This window comes from Stegostoma tigrinum, chromosome 5 (assembly GCF_030684315.1).
Source record: "Stegostoma tigrinum isolate sSteTig4 chromosome 5, sSteTig4.hap1, whole genome shotgun sequence".
NCBI classification, from domain to species: Eukaryota; Metazoa; Chordata; class Chondrichthyes; order Orectolobiformes; family Stegostomatidae; genus Stegostoma; species Stegostoma tigrinum.
In genome coordinates this window covers 891,183-908,833 of record NC_081358.1, presented here as the reverse complement: position 1 = coordinate 908,833, position 17,651 = coordinate 891,183, and the positions used below count along the sequence as shown (strand labels likewise).

The window sequence follows — 17,651 nt, the reverse complement described above, 5'->3', positions numbered from 1 at the left end:
AAATTACAGCCAGGAAAAGTCTTCCAGAATGTTCTTTGCCTATCCCCCCATCCTCCAGTCAGGGATGCCTTCCTCAGTCGAATTCTTGAGTCAAGAATATTAGTTGAGTGCCATAGTACCTTTATTTACATGGTGCTTAATCTGAGATTTTAGGGATTTCTGTGAGAGCCAGTGATTTTCTCTTTCTTTAGAGCTGATTGCTGTTGAAAGCTGTTCCCTCAACAGATGGCAGTTTGCTCCCACACTGATTTTCAAATGCCTTCTTCTTTTATACCCTTGATGACATATTAATTTCGTGCAATAGGATTGGTCCAAGGTTGTCAAAACCATTAGATTTAAATTTAATTGAGCTTTGGTATCTAGTGCCTGGTTTAAATTAATTGGTTTAATTCAAAAAGCCTGTTATCTTGGTAAAAATGTTGCTTTTCCTGCTAACAGTACAGCCTTTTGACATAATGTTTCAATTTCAAGAACTTTCTGTGCATCTGCTGCTGCCTGCAGACATTTTTAAAATCTCCAAGCCTACAAAACACATCTTTTCAAAGGGCCATGCACTCTTTCCCCTATCATTTTACAAACGAGTTCTAACATCCTGCCTTCAAATCCACAAGCACTATTTCAACCTTGCAACACCTATCAGAATTCTACATGCTCCAGAGAGAGCCCTTTTTATTCCCCTAAATTCCAATGAATACAGGCCCATCAACCCAAACTTTCCTTACATGATAAATCTGCCATTTTAAGAATCAGTCTGGACAATCTTCATTGCATTCCTTCCATGTCAATATAACTTTCTTTCAGTAAAGAGACCAAAACTACATACTAGACTCCAGGTGTAGTTTTAGTAAGGATCTTTCCAGCTGCAGGTTACATGAATAAGTTTTTCGAAGTCCGCTGAAAATGTCAGAGTTCTACATGTTAACGCTGTTTCTCTCTCTGCAGATGTTGCCAGGCCTGTTGAAATTTTTCAGTATTTTCTGTTCCTACTTATTTCACTCTAGTTTTCGACTGCCCCGTCAATAGAAACATATTCTTCTCATCTGTCCGATCAAAACTTTTTATAATTTTAAAGATAAAGAGCCTAAACTATTTTTTCCTTCCTGATCATATCCATGCTTCAAAATTTTACATCTAATTAGAATATAAAGAAGGCACAGGCCACAAGAATGAGAAATAATATTTTTAATAAAGAAATGAGAGTCTAGAAATATTTTTTGCACTGATTGGAGTATAATGGTCTTTATTTGCTAGACAAATAGACTTTGTAAGTTGGGATCATCAAGAAATCTGAGATCATTGGCTCAGATACAGAATGTATTATACAGTGCAGGATTAAAAATAACAGGAGATGTGTCGAAACAGATGATCTCTTCAATGACACTTCTGTTGGTTTCTGCAAAGATTCAGTAACAGAAATTCAGTGGGTGTGTGAATTTCAATTGAATCAGTAGCATTGTCTGGCTGTTGACCATTGACTGACAGTTGGATATGAGTTAATGCCTCCTTCATTCACTGTTAAGTTAGAGCTTCTGAGCATGAGGTTAGTTACTTCTGTTCAGGCATATATACTGTACTCATTCCATATTGAATACTTGTGAGTTCTGGTGGACTGTTTCCCAAGACTGAAATCTTCCCTCCATTCCAACAATTAGTCCTCTCTTTTTCACCCTGCTCCTTCTGATGCAAGATGTCCAGTAATTGTAGACATTTTCTGTCTTGAGCATGCAGTGTGAACAGCCATCACACTCTATTCTAATTCAAAATAGCATAGAACTGTAGAAGCACAGCATGCACAGGAAAAACATTATGCTTGCCCTAACTCTTCAAGTTATCAAATTAGTCCCACTACCTCCACTCTTACCCCATGATCCTGCATTTCTTTTCTTCTTTTCAAGTAGTTATTCAATTCCCTTTTGAAAGTTACTGTTGAATCTGCTTCCACCGTCCTTTCAGGTAATGCATCCTGGATCATCATTCTGTTAAAAACTTCTCCATATCTCTACCGAGCCCTTATGTCACTTGTCTTAAATCCAGTTATGGACCCTCTGCCAGCGAGGACATTTTGATGATCTGTATAGTTTCTGCACTGGGGGGAATATTTTCTGCCTAGTTGAGCTTGACACCTGCACTTGAACACAAGGACTGTATTATTTAATCTTTTAGAAAAATAGGATGCTAGTAAGTTATGCAAGCAAAATACGGTGGATGCAGAAAATTTGAAATAAAAACAAAAATGCTGTAAATCGTCGGCAAGGCTGATAGCATCTATGGGGAGAGCTGGGCAGCCTGTAAGTGAGAGAAAACAGAGCTAACATTTCAAAATAACAAAGTGTGAAGCTGGATGAACACAGCAGGCCCAGCAGCATCTTAGGAGCACAAAAGCTGACGTTTTGGGCCTAGACCCCTTCATCAGAAAAGGGGGATGGGGAGACTCCACACTGCCCTCCAATCCCACAACACCCAGCACCTTCCCCTGCAACCGCAGGAAATGTTACACTTGCCCCCACACCTCCTCCCTCACCCCTATCCCAGGCCCCAAGATGACATTCCACATTAAGCAGAGGTTCACCTGCACATCTGCCAATGTGGTATACTGCATCCACTGTACCCGGTGTGGCTTCCTCTACATTGGGGAAACCAAGCGGAGGCTTGGGGACCGCTTTGCAGAACACCTCCGCTCAGTTTGCAACAAACAACTGCACCTCCCAGTCGCAAACCATTTCAACTCCGCCTCCCATTCTTAAGATGACATGTCCATCATGGGCCTCCTGCAGTGCCACAATGATGCCACCCTAAGGTTGCAGGAACAGCAACTCATATTCCGCTTGGGAACCCTGCAGCCCAATGGTATCAATGTGGACTTCACCAGCTTCAAAATCACCCCTCCCCCCACTGCATCCCAAAACCAGCCCAGCTCATTCCCGCCTGCCTAACCTGTTCCTCCTCTCACCTATTCCCTCCTCCCACCTCTAGACACACTTCTATTTCCTACCTACTAACCTCATCCCGCTTCCTTGATCTGTCCGTCCACCCCGGACCGACCTATCCCTTCCCGTCATCCCCACTATCCATTCCTCTCCACCTATCTTCTCCTCTATCCATCCTCAGTCCGCCTCCCCCTCTCTCCCTATTTATTCCAGAATCCTCTCCCCATCCCCCATTTCTGATGAAGCGTCTAGGCCCAAAACGTCAGCTTTTGTGCTCCTGAGATACTGCTTAGCCTGCTGTGTTCATCCAGCTCTACACTTTGTTATCTCGGATTCTCCAGCATCTGCAGTTCCCATTATCCCTAACATTTCAAAACTTGGGTTTCATATAGGGGTGTCAGAAAGTAAATCACAGAAATTGTTCTAAATACATGTTTCAATTTACTCATAAGATGCGAGCTACCTTGATCGACCAAGGCTTATTGCCTCGTTATATCCCCTGCTTGCTTTTGAAAATGAGACGCTAAGCCGAGTTCTTGAGGTTCACCCGGAATAGAATAAAAAGACCTGTTGACTGGGGCGGGGAGTACGGGTGCGGTCTGAAGGTTGATGTTGGAGTTCCTCAATCTTGATTCAGCTTCATATTTCAAGTAAGGCTGGTGAGCGGCTTGGAGGGCAACTTGCAGGTGGTGGTGCTCTTATGTAACTGCTGTCCATGTCACTGCAGGTGGTGGAGGTCGCGAGTTTGGAAGGTGTTGTTGAAATGAGTTATTTCAAGAACGGAAGAAAGTTGCTTGCATTAACATGTAATTTTGAAATCCCACTACGTGTGTGATGCTACCATTGACAGATGGATTCATTCTAGCCTCTGTGAGCCCTGAATATTCTGCAATTCATTCTCAGAAATGCTCTGTAACTGTAATCGGAAACTGAAGGAGGATTCACATCTGGGGGAGTTTACTTACGAGCTGAAGTGTAAATGAAATTCATTGGATGTGACGGGCCACATCTCATTTCAACTTCTAGCTCCTTCTTGCTATAAAATGGCAGTTTGATATAGCGATGGATTTTACCAGACAGGGAATAAAATGGTACACGAAACTTGTTCGCCAGCTAGAAGATGAAAATGAATTTGAAAGAGGGTCTGAAATTATTGCTGTCGACTCAGAATATGTTATACCGTGCAGTCTTATCCGTGGTTCTAACTGTAAAAATAGTCATTATTACACATTAGCATTCTCTTAGGAAACTGCACACTATACTCTTGTGAACTAATGCAACTGAATGTTATGTGTCGAATATAAAACAGCACAAAGAAGGGAATAGTACATTTGCATTCAGGAATAAGTGAGTTTACTGTGACAGTAAAATGCTAACAGCGCCTTTGACAAATGTAACTCCCGGTGAAGGCGGTGACTCTTATATTTGATAGGACGCAATCAAAGGGGTGGTTATTACAATATTACCCTAGTTCGGCTGGCCTGCCATTACAGAGGAAACATATATAAAACACCTTTCAGCAATTCACTCAAAGCGTGAAATGATGAAAACCCAAGGCACAGATGGTAAAAAAGTGTGATCAAATGATTCCATCAATCCCTCCTCACAGCTTTAACACTCTTTGCATTGATTCAAGGGAGTGATGTGGCCCGGGTCAAAGTGATTTTTTTTAATGGATCCATCATTTCAGTCACTGAATGGGGTGGAGTTGAACCTTTAATTCCCAGCAGCAATTTCCCATCCATCTCATTACATGGACAATTTTTGGCATAACAGTTTCTTCCTAAAGTGACTGAAAGGCTTGACTATTCCAGGAAAATCGTACGAACTGTTGGGAGCCACACGATGTTAGCTGCGGCTCAGGGACGGGCACTCTCGCCTTTGATTCAGAAAGCTACAGCTTCCACCCCTCGTGTAAGACTTGAGCACCGAAATAAACCGACGTCCCTGCGCCACCAAGTCTGTCAGAAGGACGCGCCTTCTGCCCTTTCGGTGGATACTACCTATTGTACCACATGGAAGAGAATTTCATGGAAGAGTCGAGGAGATCTCCCCAGTTTCCTGGACAATATTAATTGTTCAATCAACGCCGCACACACTCAAAAACTGGTCATTTATTTATTACAGTTTGTGGAATCTTGTTGGGCGCATCGCTCCCATTGACCAGAAACTAAACTGGACTCGCCACATGAAAAAAAGAATCGTTACAAAAGCAGGCCAGACGATAGAAATGCTAGTAACGCATATTCTGACTTGCAAAGGTTTGTCCTTCATCCACAAAGCACAAGTGAAGAGTGTAATGGGATACTCCCCACTTGCCTGGATGAGTGCGGCTCTAATAAAATTCAAGAAACTTGACACCGTCCAGGACAAAGCAGCACACCCACAAATATCTACTCCGTCTAGCAATGATGCTGAGTAGTTGCAGTGTGTACCATCTGCATGATGCACTGCAGAAATTCACCAAGGCTCCTTAGATAGCATCTTCCAAACCTATTGCGGTTGGCATTTAGGACAAAGGCAGCAGATACCCGGGAACTCCGCCACTTGCAAGTACTCTCCGAGCAACTCACCTCCTGACTTTGAAATATAACGCAGTTCCTTCAGATTTGATGGGTCAAGATCCTGGAACTTCCTCTTGAATGGCATTGTGGGTCTACCTAATAGAGTGTGGTGGTTCAAAATAGCAACTGATCATCGCCTTCTCAATAGCAGCTAGGGATGGCTAATTAATGTTGGCCGAACGTGATGCCAGCATTCAATGAATCAATAAAAAAAAGTTCGCCGGCTGACGTATTATTTACAAATTACTAGCAGCATTTCTTGGATGCAAAGTATTTTGGCACACCCTCTGGTTATCAAACAAGACTTTTGTTAACGGGAAGGTAAATGAAACTTCAAAGCTGTGTGGCTGTGACAAAATACGTTCGTGTACTGTCTTAATACCAAACTGGGCTCTAAACTAAAAGAGCATCCAACTACATGTTGATCCTATTATATTTTTGAATAAAATGTAATTTATTCATTTTAGTGCACTATCTTTGTGACTAGTTCAGTGACTATGATTCTGCCTCTGAATTGAAGGTCCTGACCAACATCAAGGACTTGACCACGAATTCTAGGCTGGTGCTATAGTACAGCCCTGAGGGGCTGCTGCACTACCAGAGATCCTGTCTTCCAGGCTAGATATTGAGAAAAGGCATTATCAATTATCTCAAGTGAATACAAAAGATTCTATGCCAATATTCAAAGAATAGGAGGTGTTCGGTGCTCTGCAAAAAAAATCCTCAGGCATGAGGAATGAGAACAAATTATCTGATTATTTCTGACATCACTGATATTGAAATCTCTGTCTAAATTGCAGTCGCTCTCCTAGATTATAGCAAAGCCTCCAGTTTATGAGTACTTCATTGTTTGGAAAGAATGGGAAGTAACAGTATAGATACAATGTAGACACGTTATAGAAAATAAGCCGGAATAGAGAACAGATTCCCCAGAAGCTGTTATTAGGATCATGGCTCTCTTGATCAATACTGGTGACATGAACTTGGGTGTAAAGAACACACTGTCTAAACTTGTGCATAGTACAAAACTTAGAAATATTGCGAACTTTGATGTTAGTTATACAGAAGACAACTTGCCAGAGTCCTAGCAGACCATTGGGCTGCTTTCTCATTAAAGAAAGATCGGTGGTGGTTTAACCCGAGGGTCACCACTTCTATCGAAGGAAGAGGTTGAGAAGGAAAGTCTTTCGTGGTAACTTCAAACAGTGTGAAAATTGAGGCCCTGCTGTTGGGCTGCTCTGCATCAGAAACTAGCCATCCAGCCACCTAGAGTAACTCACCCTCGTACATTCAATCGAACATGAGCAACTTGGTGCAAAAGACAGGCATGTGCAGGTGAAATGTAATACAGAGAAGTGTGACGTGGTACATTTTCGAAGGAAGAACATGGAGAGACAATATATTAAAACAAAAAGTGCGTCTATTGTTTATGCCACGACCAGATGGAGAAATGAATGCACACGTACAGGAACACAGTATTGCACTGCAATGCTGCTACCCAGAGACAGTATCAACAAGCAGCCACCACCAACCCAACTCCCCACCCCCCAACCCCGTACAAATGCGACCCTACCCATTATATATAATCCTGAGGGATCTTGGTGACTCAAAACTTCCCTTCCTACTGAAAAGTGGCTTTCTCCTCCTCACCTGGCTCAGTATGAATGAGTGCCGGGTACCAGACTGGAGTGTGAGAAGTGGTTGAGGCAACATGGGGGATTGACCATTGCTTTGTGCAAACAAATTGCTGAGAAATAAAGGCGGATCAGTCTGCGCATGTGCTGGTGGCCTTTTTGTTGTTGAAGTAATTACTTTGATAAAGACAAGGGTGCAAGTCTAAAGATAATGCAGGGACAGAAGATGTGTCCTTGAATTTTAAAGGACAGATGGGAAAGTGGTCAAAAAGGTATGCAAGATCCCGAACTTTGTAGGAAATGAGTATAGAATACCAAAGCAAGGAAGTTATGTTGAATGATTCTCAATCATTGGTTCAGCGACAGCAGATAATGTATGGCCAGTTCTGGACAGCTCGGTTTGGGAAAGATGTGAAGGCGTTAGAAAGAGTGCAGAAACGATTCGTGAAATGGATCCTTGGATCAGGAACTTTGGATAGGTTAGAAATAGTGGGTGTGTTTATTTAAAAGAAGGTGGTGGGATGATTGAATGGAGGTTTTCAAAATCATAAGCAGTCTGGGCAGGTTAGACAGAAAGAAACTGCCCCTATTGGTGGAAGGATCCAGAACCAGAGGATAATGTTGAATTGAGATTGGCAGAAGAACCACAGGCAACGCGAAGATAAACATTTTTACACAATCAGTGGTTAGGATTTGGAATGCAGGACCCAAGACTATGGTGGGGCAGGGTCAATTGGGGGGTGGGGTAGTGGAGGGGAGCTGTAAAAACGCCTGAAGTGAATACATTTGCTGGATGGAGAAATGGCGGGGAAATTAAACCAGTTAATTGGCTTTTACAGCCTCCAATAACATGAAGGGTCGAATGGCCTCCTTTGTATGGTAACCTTACGATGATGCTGTGACCAAGTGGTCTGGGATGGAAAGGTTTTAGGAACTGGCATGTGTGTGTAATAACTAATGATTGCATGTGGTTGATATGAGATCCAGAGTACCTTTGGAAGCTGTTTTATGGCTGAGTCGGTTGGCTCCAGGTAGCGGCTGCTGCACAGGCAGCCGGGAGGGAGGGTTTGGATTGCGGAACGGTAAGACTCCAGTTCCCAGAGTGCTCCGCTTGTTGGAGATCTGGATTCCCGAGTTTCCGCTGCGAGTGGAGTCCGGGATTGACACATCATCGGGTCCAGAATGTGAGCGGCGCAGCCCAGCGCAGGGAGGGATCTCGGTCAGACACTGGCCCGCTTTCAATTACACCGAGAAGGACAAGCCTGGAGCGAAATACCGCAGAAAGCCGGGACCAGGTATATCAGGGAAAGAAAAATACTGCTTATGATTGCATAGCCTTCACTGGTGCGAATGCGGGATCAGTGCTAATTATTTTCAGAGATATTTTCACTCTCTCCTGATCTTCGGGGCACGGAGAGAAAGAGAAAGAAAGAGAGCTGAATATATATAGGCAGCCGCGTGTGACTAAAGTGAACAAGATTTTATCTCTGGAATCAAGAGTTCCTGGCAAAGGCTTTGTTGGGCGTTGGTTTGAAGTTTATCGCCTTTGATTGACAAATCTATTTTTTTTAAAAAAGCGGTGTGGCTGGAGGAGAGAAAGTTTCGGTTCTCAATTTTCTGACGTATTTATACCTGGGGATTGCTATGCTTAAGATTTGTAAACGCGGCACTCTGCAAACACAGGATTTACGAGGAGTGAAAGGGAGCTCACCATCTGCTGCCCAGGAGTAATTTGATTTTATGCTAATGGGTTCTATTCCTGACTGCAAAGAATTTAAAACGGCGTAATCATGGGAATGAGGTTAGTTTATTAAAACAAAATACTGGGCTCTGATATCGATGCAAGTTAGAACACCCAGTTCTACATACACTCCGCCTCTTGCCCTGAGCGACCAGAGAAGCGTTAAATGAGACTACAGGAGCGCGCCCAACGTGCAGTCTAGACTGATCTACTCTTTTTAAGTAGCGCATCAATGTGAGTTTTCGAAATTCCTGTTATTTTAATGAACTAGGCTTTTTTTTAAAAAAAAACTCAACAGATACACGTTTCCATCTGGTTAATTCACGGTTCAGCGCCAGTCTATTAATGCACGTTTAAAGCTATTCCCTGAGAGCGGGAGGCTGGTTCTGTTCCAACAACGAGATACAGAAGCACAGAGATGGGAGAGGCACTGAAACATGTTGACTCCGATCTGACTTTGAGCTTCGTGAAGAGGTTGTGGCGCTAACTGGAGGCTAGTTCTGGCTGAAGGGTTTATTTTTACAGTCAGTATCAAACTGCTGGAGAGCTGTGTGCTCCTCTGTCCAGGCAGCTGATTTCCATCAGAGATGCCTTAAAAAGGATACCCGTGGGTGGGTTTGGAAGGGACAGACCTCGCATTGTCAAATGGCTTCTGTGGAATTGGTTTATCTCGGAGAAGGCAACAGTCAACCGTGTGCGTGGAAAGAACTGGAATGGGGATTGCACGCGTCGTTCCCGTGCCTCTCCAGTTCAGCACCAGGGACAGCTCCGTACGACAGCTACAGCTGTAAACACGAGCAGCGGTACCACGCAGCCGGCAAAGGCGTCCGGGTGTGCTGCTGCGACCGGGAACTGGAAACATCTCTCACTTACGTGGACGAAAATGTCAACTTGCAACGTGCAAGTCCGGCTCTGTCCGACAAAAGCTACACAGTGCAGTCCTACCGCGGCTCTTCCAGCGACATCAGAACTATCCCTGAAGGCTTGCCGGAACTCTCTATAGAGTCTGATGGTGACAGCTCGTCAGAGAGCTCGGACACATCCGTGGACTATGGCTTTATCAGCGCCCTGCTCTTCCTGTTCAGTGGGATCACGCTGGTCATCATATCCTACGTGATCCCCCGCGATGTGACTGTGAATCCAGACAGTGTTTCGGCCCGGGAGATGGAAAACCTTCAAAAGGAGAGCGCCCGGGTCGGGGCTCACTTGGACCGGTGTGTGATTGCTGGGCTTGGCCTTTTGACCCTAGGGGGAATCCTCCTCTCCACTTTGTTAATGATCTCAATCTGCAAAGGTGAACTATATCGAAGGCAGGGGCTTGCAGCTGTGGGAAGATCGGGAAAAATCTATGGGTCTTTTAGCCTTCGCCTGAAATCCCCAGGTCCCGACAGTTCCATGCAACGTTTCCCAATGGACGGCGACGACACTATGAGCATTGATTAAATTGTGCTGTACTTTGTAAACTTTAAACGTATTTAATTTGTTGACCACACAGACTGATGTTCTAAAACTGTCCAGCTTGAAGTGGCCACAGCATCCCAGTCCCACAAGACAACTCATGCAACACGGACCGAGCAAATGTCTGTAAACAATTTCACCACGTCAATTCCTAAATTTTGAGGAGACTCACAATCCAACAATCCGCCCCCGTTCCCCCTACCCCCGTTACTTTACGCAATCTGATTTGTTTGTAGGAACACAGGAATAAGAGAAGGCCATTAAATCTTTCGAGCCTGTTCCGTGATCAAAGTCAATCTGAACATCACGTCCATTCCCACCTCTGACCTCACTCCCCTAATAACCCATTATATTTAAATAAACTTGAGTTGACTGCCAGCATCCGCAGGTTTTTTAATGGGACAACGATCCAGATTCCCACTGCTTTTAGCCTAAGGAAGTAATTCCTGATTTCAATTCCTGGCTACAATTTAAAATGTTTATCCTGTTTCCCCGCCATCCCCATCAAGAAATATACTTTCTCTTTATCTATTTTCTCTACCAACCGCGCCTGATTTGAATTGCAATTTGGTCAACCCTCAAACTTCCTAATTTATGCAAAAACAAAAGGCTTATTTCCACTTGCTACTATTAGTTTTATTTGTGTCTTATCAGAAACGTTTAATTCATCAAGTGCATTTACTTCTGGTACAAAAATGAAATGCTGAAATTACTCAACAGGTCAGGCATCATCTGTGGAGAGAGATGAGTTAATGGTTCACTATTGATCTCCATACTGCCCATCGACCCCCAAAACACAGACTTAACTTTGGTGCCTTGATCCAATCAAAATGAAATCCAGCAACTCTCCAACATTTTCTGAACTCTCGTTATATAGAAAGCCACATGATTATTTAGTGACGTTAAGCCATTTATTGGGTAGCTCTTTCAAAGACCCGGCACGGACATGGTAGGTCAAATGGTCACTTTCTGCTCTGTAAGATTCTATGATTCATTTTACAGACTACAAAGTCCAGGCGCCTCAAGGATGACTTGTACACCACTGATGTGAGCTATTCACACCATAAATGTCTGTAGTACCTCTGGTGCAAGAACAACAGGTTAACTCATTCATTCTAGTGCACACAGATTGCAGCCTACTTCAAAAGGGATCTTGAATATATTTGGTTGTGTTTTCTACACATATTTTACACCTTGTTACTTCAGAAAAGCCATTACTAGTTGATCAGGATTGTACCATTAGTATGCTGTTTTGTTCCCAAATAGTACTCATAAATCAGTGCTCTTTGTTAGGACAAATATGCAAATAAATGTTAGCTGAAACTTGCAGTATATAGCTTTGTTATTAGAGATTTTAAAAAATGACTATGCTGTACTTTTTCATTGTTTTTACCTAATCAAATGTCAAATATCACATGTACATTTGAATGAATTCAAAGGACACAATGACAGAAAGATGACATTTGAAACAAAGAAAACCTGTCAAGTCTTTAGTAAGTCACTCCATTCTAGTCAGGCATTCTCCAAGCTGTTTTGATTTTCTTACGGCCTCTTGGGTATCATATTAGCTACGACCAGCAACAATAATGTGGAGGCTTTGAGAACATTGGGTGAGTTTTGCATTACTTCTTTAATAAAGCAATTTAGATAGCAAAATTTGGAATCCTAAAAGGAGAGTGACACAATATTTTAAGCCAAAATTTCACGCTGAATTGGAAAGGAATTCACAATATTCTGCTATTCTAATAAAACTTGCTTCTTGACTCTCCTCCATTTCCTGTTTTACCTATTGCAGTTCCTTGTACTGTTGTTTCTCCCCTACAACTTCCAGTTAGCATTCTACAGATTTGATCATTATGCTGATACCTCAGCTCCCAGCTCAGCCACCCATATTTGAGCGGACCCGTTCATTTCGATTCACATCTTCTTCTCTGCCTCAGGTCTATGCCTCCTCCATCAGAGAAGCTACAACTGGACACTTGCCTAGCTCCCGCTGAGTGGAATTCATGTATTTCTTACAGAAACAGATATAAACTTGTTTGTAATTTCTAGTCTTTGTGTCCTGTGCCATGGCAGTGCATTAGCAGATTAATTATACAGAGCCTTTCTAATTAAACTGAAATGGCAACTTATGCCAGTTATGAAAAATGATTAGCTCCACCAGTTACTTTATTGTACAGGTATTAAGTCTCTATTTACTTATTTACTGTAAGTTTTTATGCCTTATTCAGTAGTATCATATTTATTTTACTGATATGTTCAATGGTTTAACAAAAAAAATTGGTTTAAAATAAAGTGCTCTTTCAATGGTATTCAAATTGCTTGCAAAATACATGTATCTTCCTTTCATAGCCCAGAATTCAAAATAATGCTGCCTTACTGCATAGTCAATATGCAATAATTAGGTTTCATTTAGAGTTCTATATTTAATTCTTCTGCTCTACAATCAGATTAATATATTCCTGTGTAAATCCATCCGGCAAAAATATTAATGCTACAGGACTTGCTTTTTTTGTCCTCAGAATATCTCGAAGCATTTTACAACCAAGGAAACATATTTAAACTGCAGTTAGTCTGTCATGTGGGAAACACAGCAGCCAATTTGTATGAAGTAAGATCCCACAAACAACAGTATTATAATTCCCCTCTCTTCTTGTAATATTAGCTTACCTTCCAGAACAAGCCTTGGACTAATGCCTCTTCTAGAGGCAATATCTCAGATATGCTCAAGATTCTGGAATAAGTCTTGAGTGCATGACTTTCTGATTCGGAGGCAAACTGTAAACCACTGAACATGGCTATTACTTTCATCTATCAGTCAATGACTAGAGCATAAACAGAAAATGTTTTTTAAATGGTGTTCTAAAATATAAACTCCTACATTGATTGATAATTATGCTGTGGGATAAAGTTATAAAAATGAATTGGTTTACTCTAGTGTCCAGTTGCGTAACAATAATTTACAAATCTGATTTTACATTGCTCTTTAATATTGTAGATTGAGATCACCACTTTTCAAACAGATTACAAAACACTGTCTGAGAAACATCTGTCCACATTCATGCGCAACATTGGTTTAAAATTTACAACTTCTTTTACTAAGAATGCATGAACAGAAGAGACATTTTACCATCTGATTTACAAGCACAAAGCTGGGCTTTATGACGGATTGCTTCAACATCACATACACATATCTTTATGATACCAACAGATGTTCAAGCCAAAGATTCAATGGATAATGTAATGGGAGATTCTGCCAGTCAGCATATTTTCATCACTTTGATATCTAAATTACAATGTATAAAACTGTCATCATAAATAATATATCAAATGGAATGACAGTTCTACCATATAGAATATTGCTCTTTTTACAGTGTGCAAATCACACTGCACTTTTCCTTTAATTTCAAGTATGTTGTATACTGTTTAACTGATTAACTTTAACTCTTGCATTCCCAGCAGAGCCTGATGGGTCTCTGGCAGAATATACCTTTAATTGGGAATTGGTGGAAATAGTTTTATCCATTTAAAATTAGTCATAAACTTGAAATATTCACTTTGCTCTGTTTTTTTAATTCTAATTTTGCTTTTTTCCTAACTGATATAATGTACCCTAACTGTGAGTTACTTTTAACAGTGTCATTTTCATGGTGCTTTTCTAATCTCTTTCTTTGTTCAAGTTGTTTCATTGAGAGATGAATGGAACCTGCGAAGTATTCATACAATCATGAAATAGTTGAGCTTGTGCCAACCTTGCTGCAGGGGTAACTAAGTTATTTTCACACCTTGCCCTCTGCCTGTGTACCCGCACATTTATCTCCTCTCAAGTTTTGATCTATTTCCATTATTAAGGCTTTAATTAGACTTGCTTTGATCACATTTTCAAGCAATGCATTCCAAATGCTAACCATTCAGACTGTAGTAAACTATTTCCTCATGTTATCTTTTGTTCTTTTGACAATTATTTCAAGTGTTAGATTGTATCCTGACCATCCTACTAATTTCTTTCCATGCCCTCTGTTTTTGCCTGTCTTGATTTTGAATAGCTCTGCAAAATCTCCTCTCAGCCCAACCGTGGCCAATCCAAATGGTTCCACTGATTCTCAGTGAATGTTCAGCCTGGCACCCTCTCATACTTTAGAAAGTGAATACTTTAAAATAATCACGCACAACCACTAATCCCAAAAATCTTCAAGCTGTCCTGCCTCTAGCCTTCAGTTTGGTTTTAACAGCCTTCAGTGGCACTGTTTGGTGTTGAAGCCGCTTCTCTCAGATTTGCGCACTCCATTTCTGTCAGGCCTCTTGTGATACCTCAACCCACATCACAGGATCAGGATCAGGATCAGGGCAGCCTGGACCTAGTGTCACCCATTTTCATTCCCTCATATGCCAATTAGAAATTCACAGTGTTAATTATTCTAATCTATATTAGTATATGAAGAAGCTCAAAAAAGAATAAATATCCATTTTCTGCATTTATAGATAAAAATATAGATAAAGAGATACTGAAAATGAGTTTGATATGACTATCTCTATAGCTCCACTCTACGCAAGCTTTCACTTTGCAGCAATGCAGTACATTAATGTGTGTTTTACAATGGATTCATCACCAAAGTGATGCTGTGCTGTACTGTGCGCATTTTTCTGCAAATTGTTGGCCAAGAAGATTTGGAATGTAACACTGTAATTTCAGTTTAGTAAGTGTCAAAACAGGTTCCTTCAGGATAATGTTTTTGTGGAATTTCATATTTTATTGAGAAGGTGGATAGTCTTTCTTGCATCACAGAACATAAACATTACAGCGCAGTACAGGCCCTTCGGCTCTTGATGTTGTGCCAACCTGTCATACCGACCTGAAGCCCATCTGACTTACACTATTCCATTATCATCCATATGTTTATCTAATGACCATTTAAATGCTCCTAAAGTTGGCGAGTCTACTACTGTTGCAGGCAGGGCATTCCATGCCCTCACTACTCTCGGAGTAAAGAACCAACCTCTGACATCTGTCCTATATCTATCACCCCTCAATTTAAAGCTATGTCCCCTTGTGTTAGCCATCTCCATCTGATGAAGGTCTGAGATGAGTGGGATTCAGGGGCTATAGGTAGAAGGTAACAATGGGACTCAGGGTCTCAGGTCTGGGGAGACTGTCAGGAGGTGGGATTCAGACAGTAGGGAGCATTGGCTCATGTGGGAACGGTTTGGAGTTCTTGGGAGGGTTTTGGTCCATGGGGCAGGTTTGGTGTTTGGAGATGTTTGGGAGTGTTAGAGAACAAGGTAGGGTGGGGGAATGGGGGAGTCAAGATTGAAAATGGAGTTAATCTGCAAGAGGATGTTAGGAGTCCGTGGTTCATAGTGTTTCTGGATGCGATTAGTTTTATAGTTAGCCAGGAGTTTAATTGTCTACAATAAAGCAAAGAAGTGTGAATGCTGCTGATCTGAAACTAAAATAGAAATTGCCAGTGAAACACACTTTCGTATGGGAAATCTTCCTCCTTTTGTTATGGCCCAGATCCAGTTAGTGCGCCAATATGACCAATTCCTCAGCAAGTTCACACACATCCAACAGTGTCTTTTCAAACACCTGTTTTTAACACCTGCGGTCTCCAAGAAGTACGTTGGCTTCTCTCAGTTTCTACAAGAAGCCATGCATGCTGAATTCCTTCATCTGATTCAAATTAACCTCATAGAGGAAGTCTTATCACATAATAAGACAAACCACAAACTTAAAACTAGAAATGCTTTTTCAAGAAATGATGCATCTATCAATGAGGTATTTCCAGGTGATCCTGTTAGGAGAAAGTCATTGGAGATTTCCTTTAGTGCATCACGATATCACCCAACTGATGGCAAACTGCTTTCAAGGCTTCATTTCTTCAATCCTTTCACCCAAAGGATTCACTTTGACTTTTGGCACATGGTGCACCAGAACTCCCCAATGATATGTTAAAGGTGAGTAATGCATGTACGCACATTGTACTAGGTCAAAGGATGCCATTGTCTTCGAGTAATAAGTGGCAACATCGTTAACAACTTGATTCAAACAAGGTTCATGGATCCAGAGATGTACGTTGCTTATTATTTTTTTCTCCCTCTTTTAACTCCATTAATGTAGCCTTGCTGTATTATAAAGCTTAAAACACACAGAATCTCTACAGCACAGAAAGAGTCATTTGGCTTATTGTGTCTGCACCGATCCTCCAAAGAGCATCCCACCCAAACCCATTCTATCCCTGTAACCCGACAATTACCATGGCTATACCCACCAAGCCTGCACACCCGTGAAAATTATGAGGCAATTTAGCATGGCCAATCCACCTAACCTGAATGTCTTCAGAGTGTGGACGGAAACCAGGCCACCTGGAGGAAACCCAAATGAACATGAGTAGAACATGCAAAGTCCACACAGGCAGTTGCTGGATTCGAACCTGGGTCCCTGGCACAGTGAGGCATCAGTGTTAACTACGTGCTGCACTTCCACATCATAACGACTGCGGTACTTTTCCAACCTGAGAAACAAATCCAGCGGCTTCCGTGTGATGGCACAAAAGGACAGTTCTCTCCCAGTCAAAGCAGGCTGTGTTTGCATTAGGCCTGTTTTTCATGTACATTTCCACTTTCCTTCAATTGCTCATTGTCATGTTTAATTAACCCTTAATGATTAACCTTTAGTAGCCCTGTTTGAAATGATCACTTTTAAGCCCAACACTACACTTGGCAACTTAAGTTTTCAATAGATGGTAACACATAACTGGAGGAGGATAATGTCTGTCATAATGGCATCAATGATGTTCCATGGTGTAAGGAGAGAAGTGAGCAGTTCCTATACCATGCATAGGAAATAGGTAAATGGCAGGTTATTGTTATTTTGGTAAGTTGGTTCTGTCTTTCCAGGGATACAAACACTGCTATTGCATCGCAGGAATGGGTGGGATTCATTTGTAATTTTGCATGAAATGTTCAGGAATGTTTGGAGCAAGGATCTGGGCTGCCCACCATAACTTAATGCCCAAGACGAACAGTGAAGGCATGTTTCAGCTTTGCTGTATAGTTATCTGCGTGTTACTGTTGCACTTTGAAGAATCTCTCATTAGTCAAAATCAAAGCCACTCCTCACACCCCACCCCCCCACCCGTGCCATCCCCCCACTCCAACTCCACCAACAAGGAAACAATTTAACTGCCTACATTTGATGTGGTGGCAGCCACCTTCACCTCCATTGTGGATTTGGTATTTACTTCACGCTGAACAACTGTCACTCCTCAACCAGTGGTGATGTTAGTATTGTTAAATCCCCAAATGCAAAACATTCCCCTTCTGGTAG

General features: G+C 41.8%; 1 protein-coding gene across 1 annotated transcript; it reads left to right on the top strand.

Annotated features, from left to right (window-relative positions):
• Window positions 1-8,278: 8,278 nt before the first annotated feature.
• LOC125451470 (transmembrane protein 74) lies at window positions 8,279-12,636 on the top strand. Its single transcript, XM_048528563.2, has one exon. It carries the CDS (start codon window positions 9,512-9,514, stop codon window positions 10,307-10,309), a length of 798 nt encoding a protein of 265 aa, XP_048384520.1. The 5' UTR covers window positions 8,279-9,511; the 3' UTR covers window positions 10,310-12,636.
• The last annotated feature ends 5,015 nt before the right edge of the window (window positions 12,637-17,651 follow it).

What these genes read in the sequence shown, in the direction of transcription:
- LOC125451470 (XM_048528563.2), top strand. Translation starts at nt 9,512, where the DNA reads ATGGCTTCTGTGGAATTGGTTTATCTCGGAGAAGGCAACAGTCAACCG.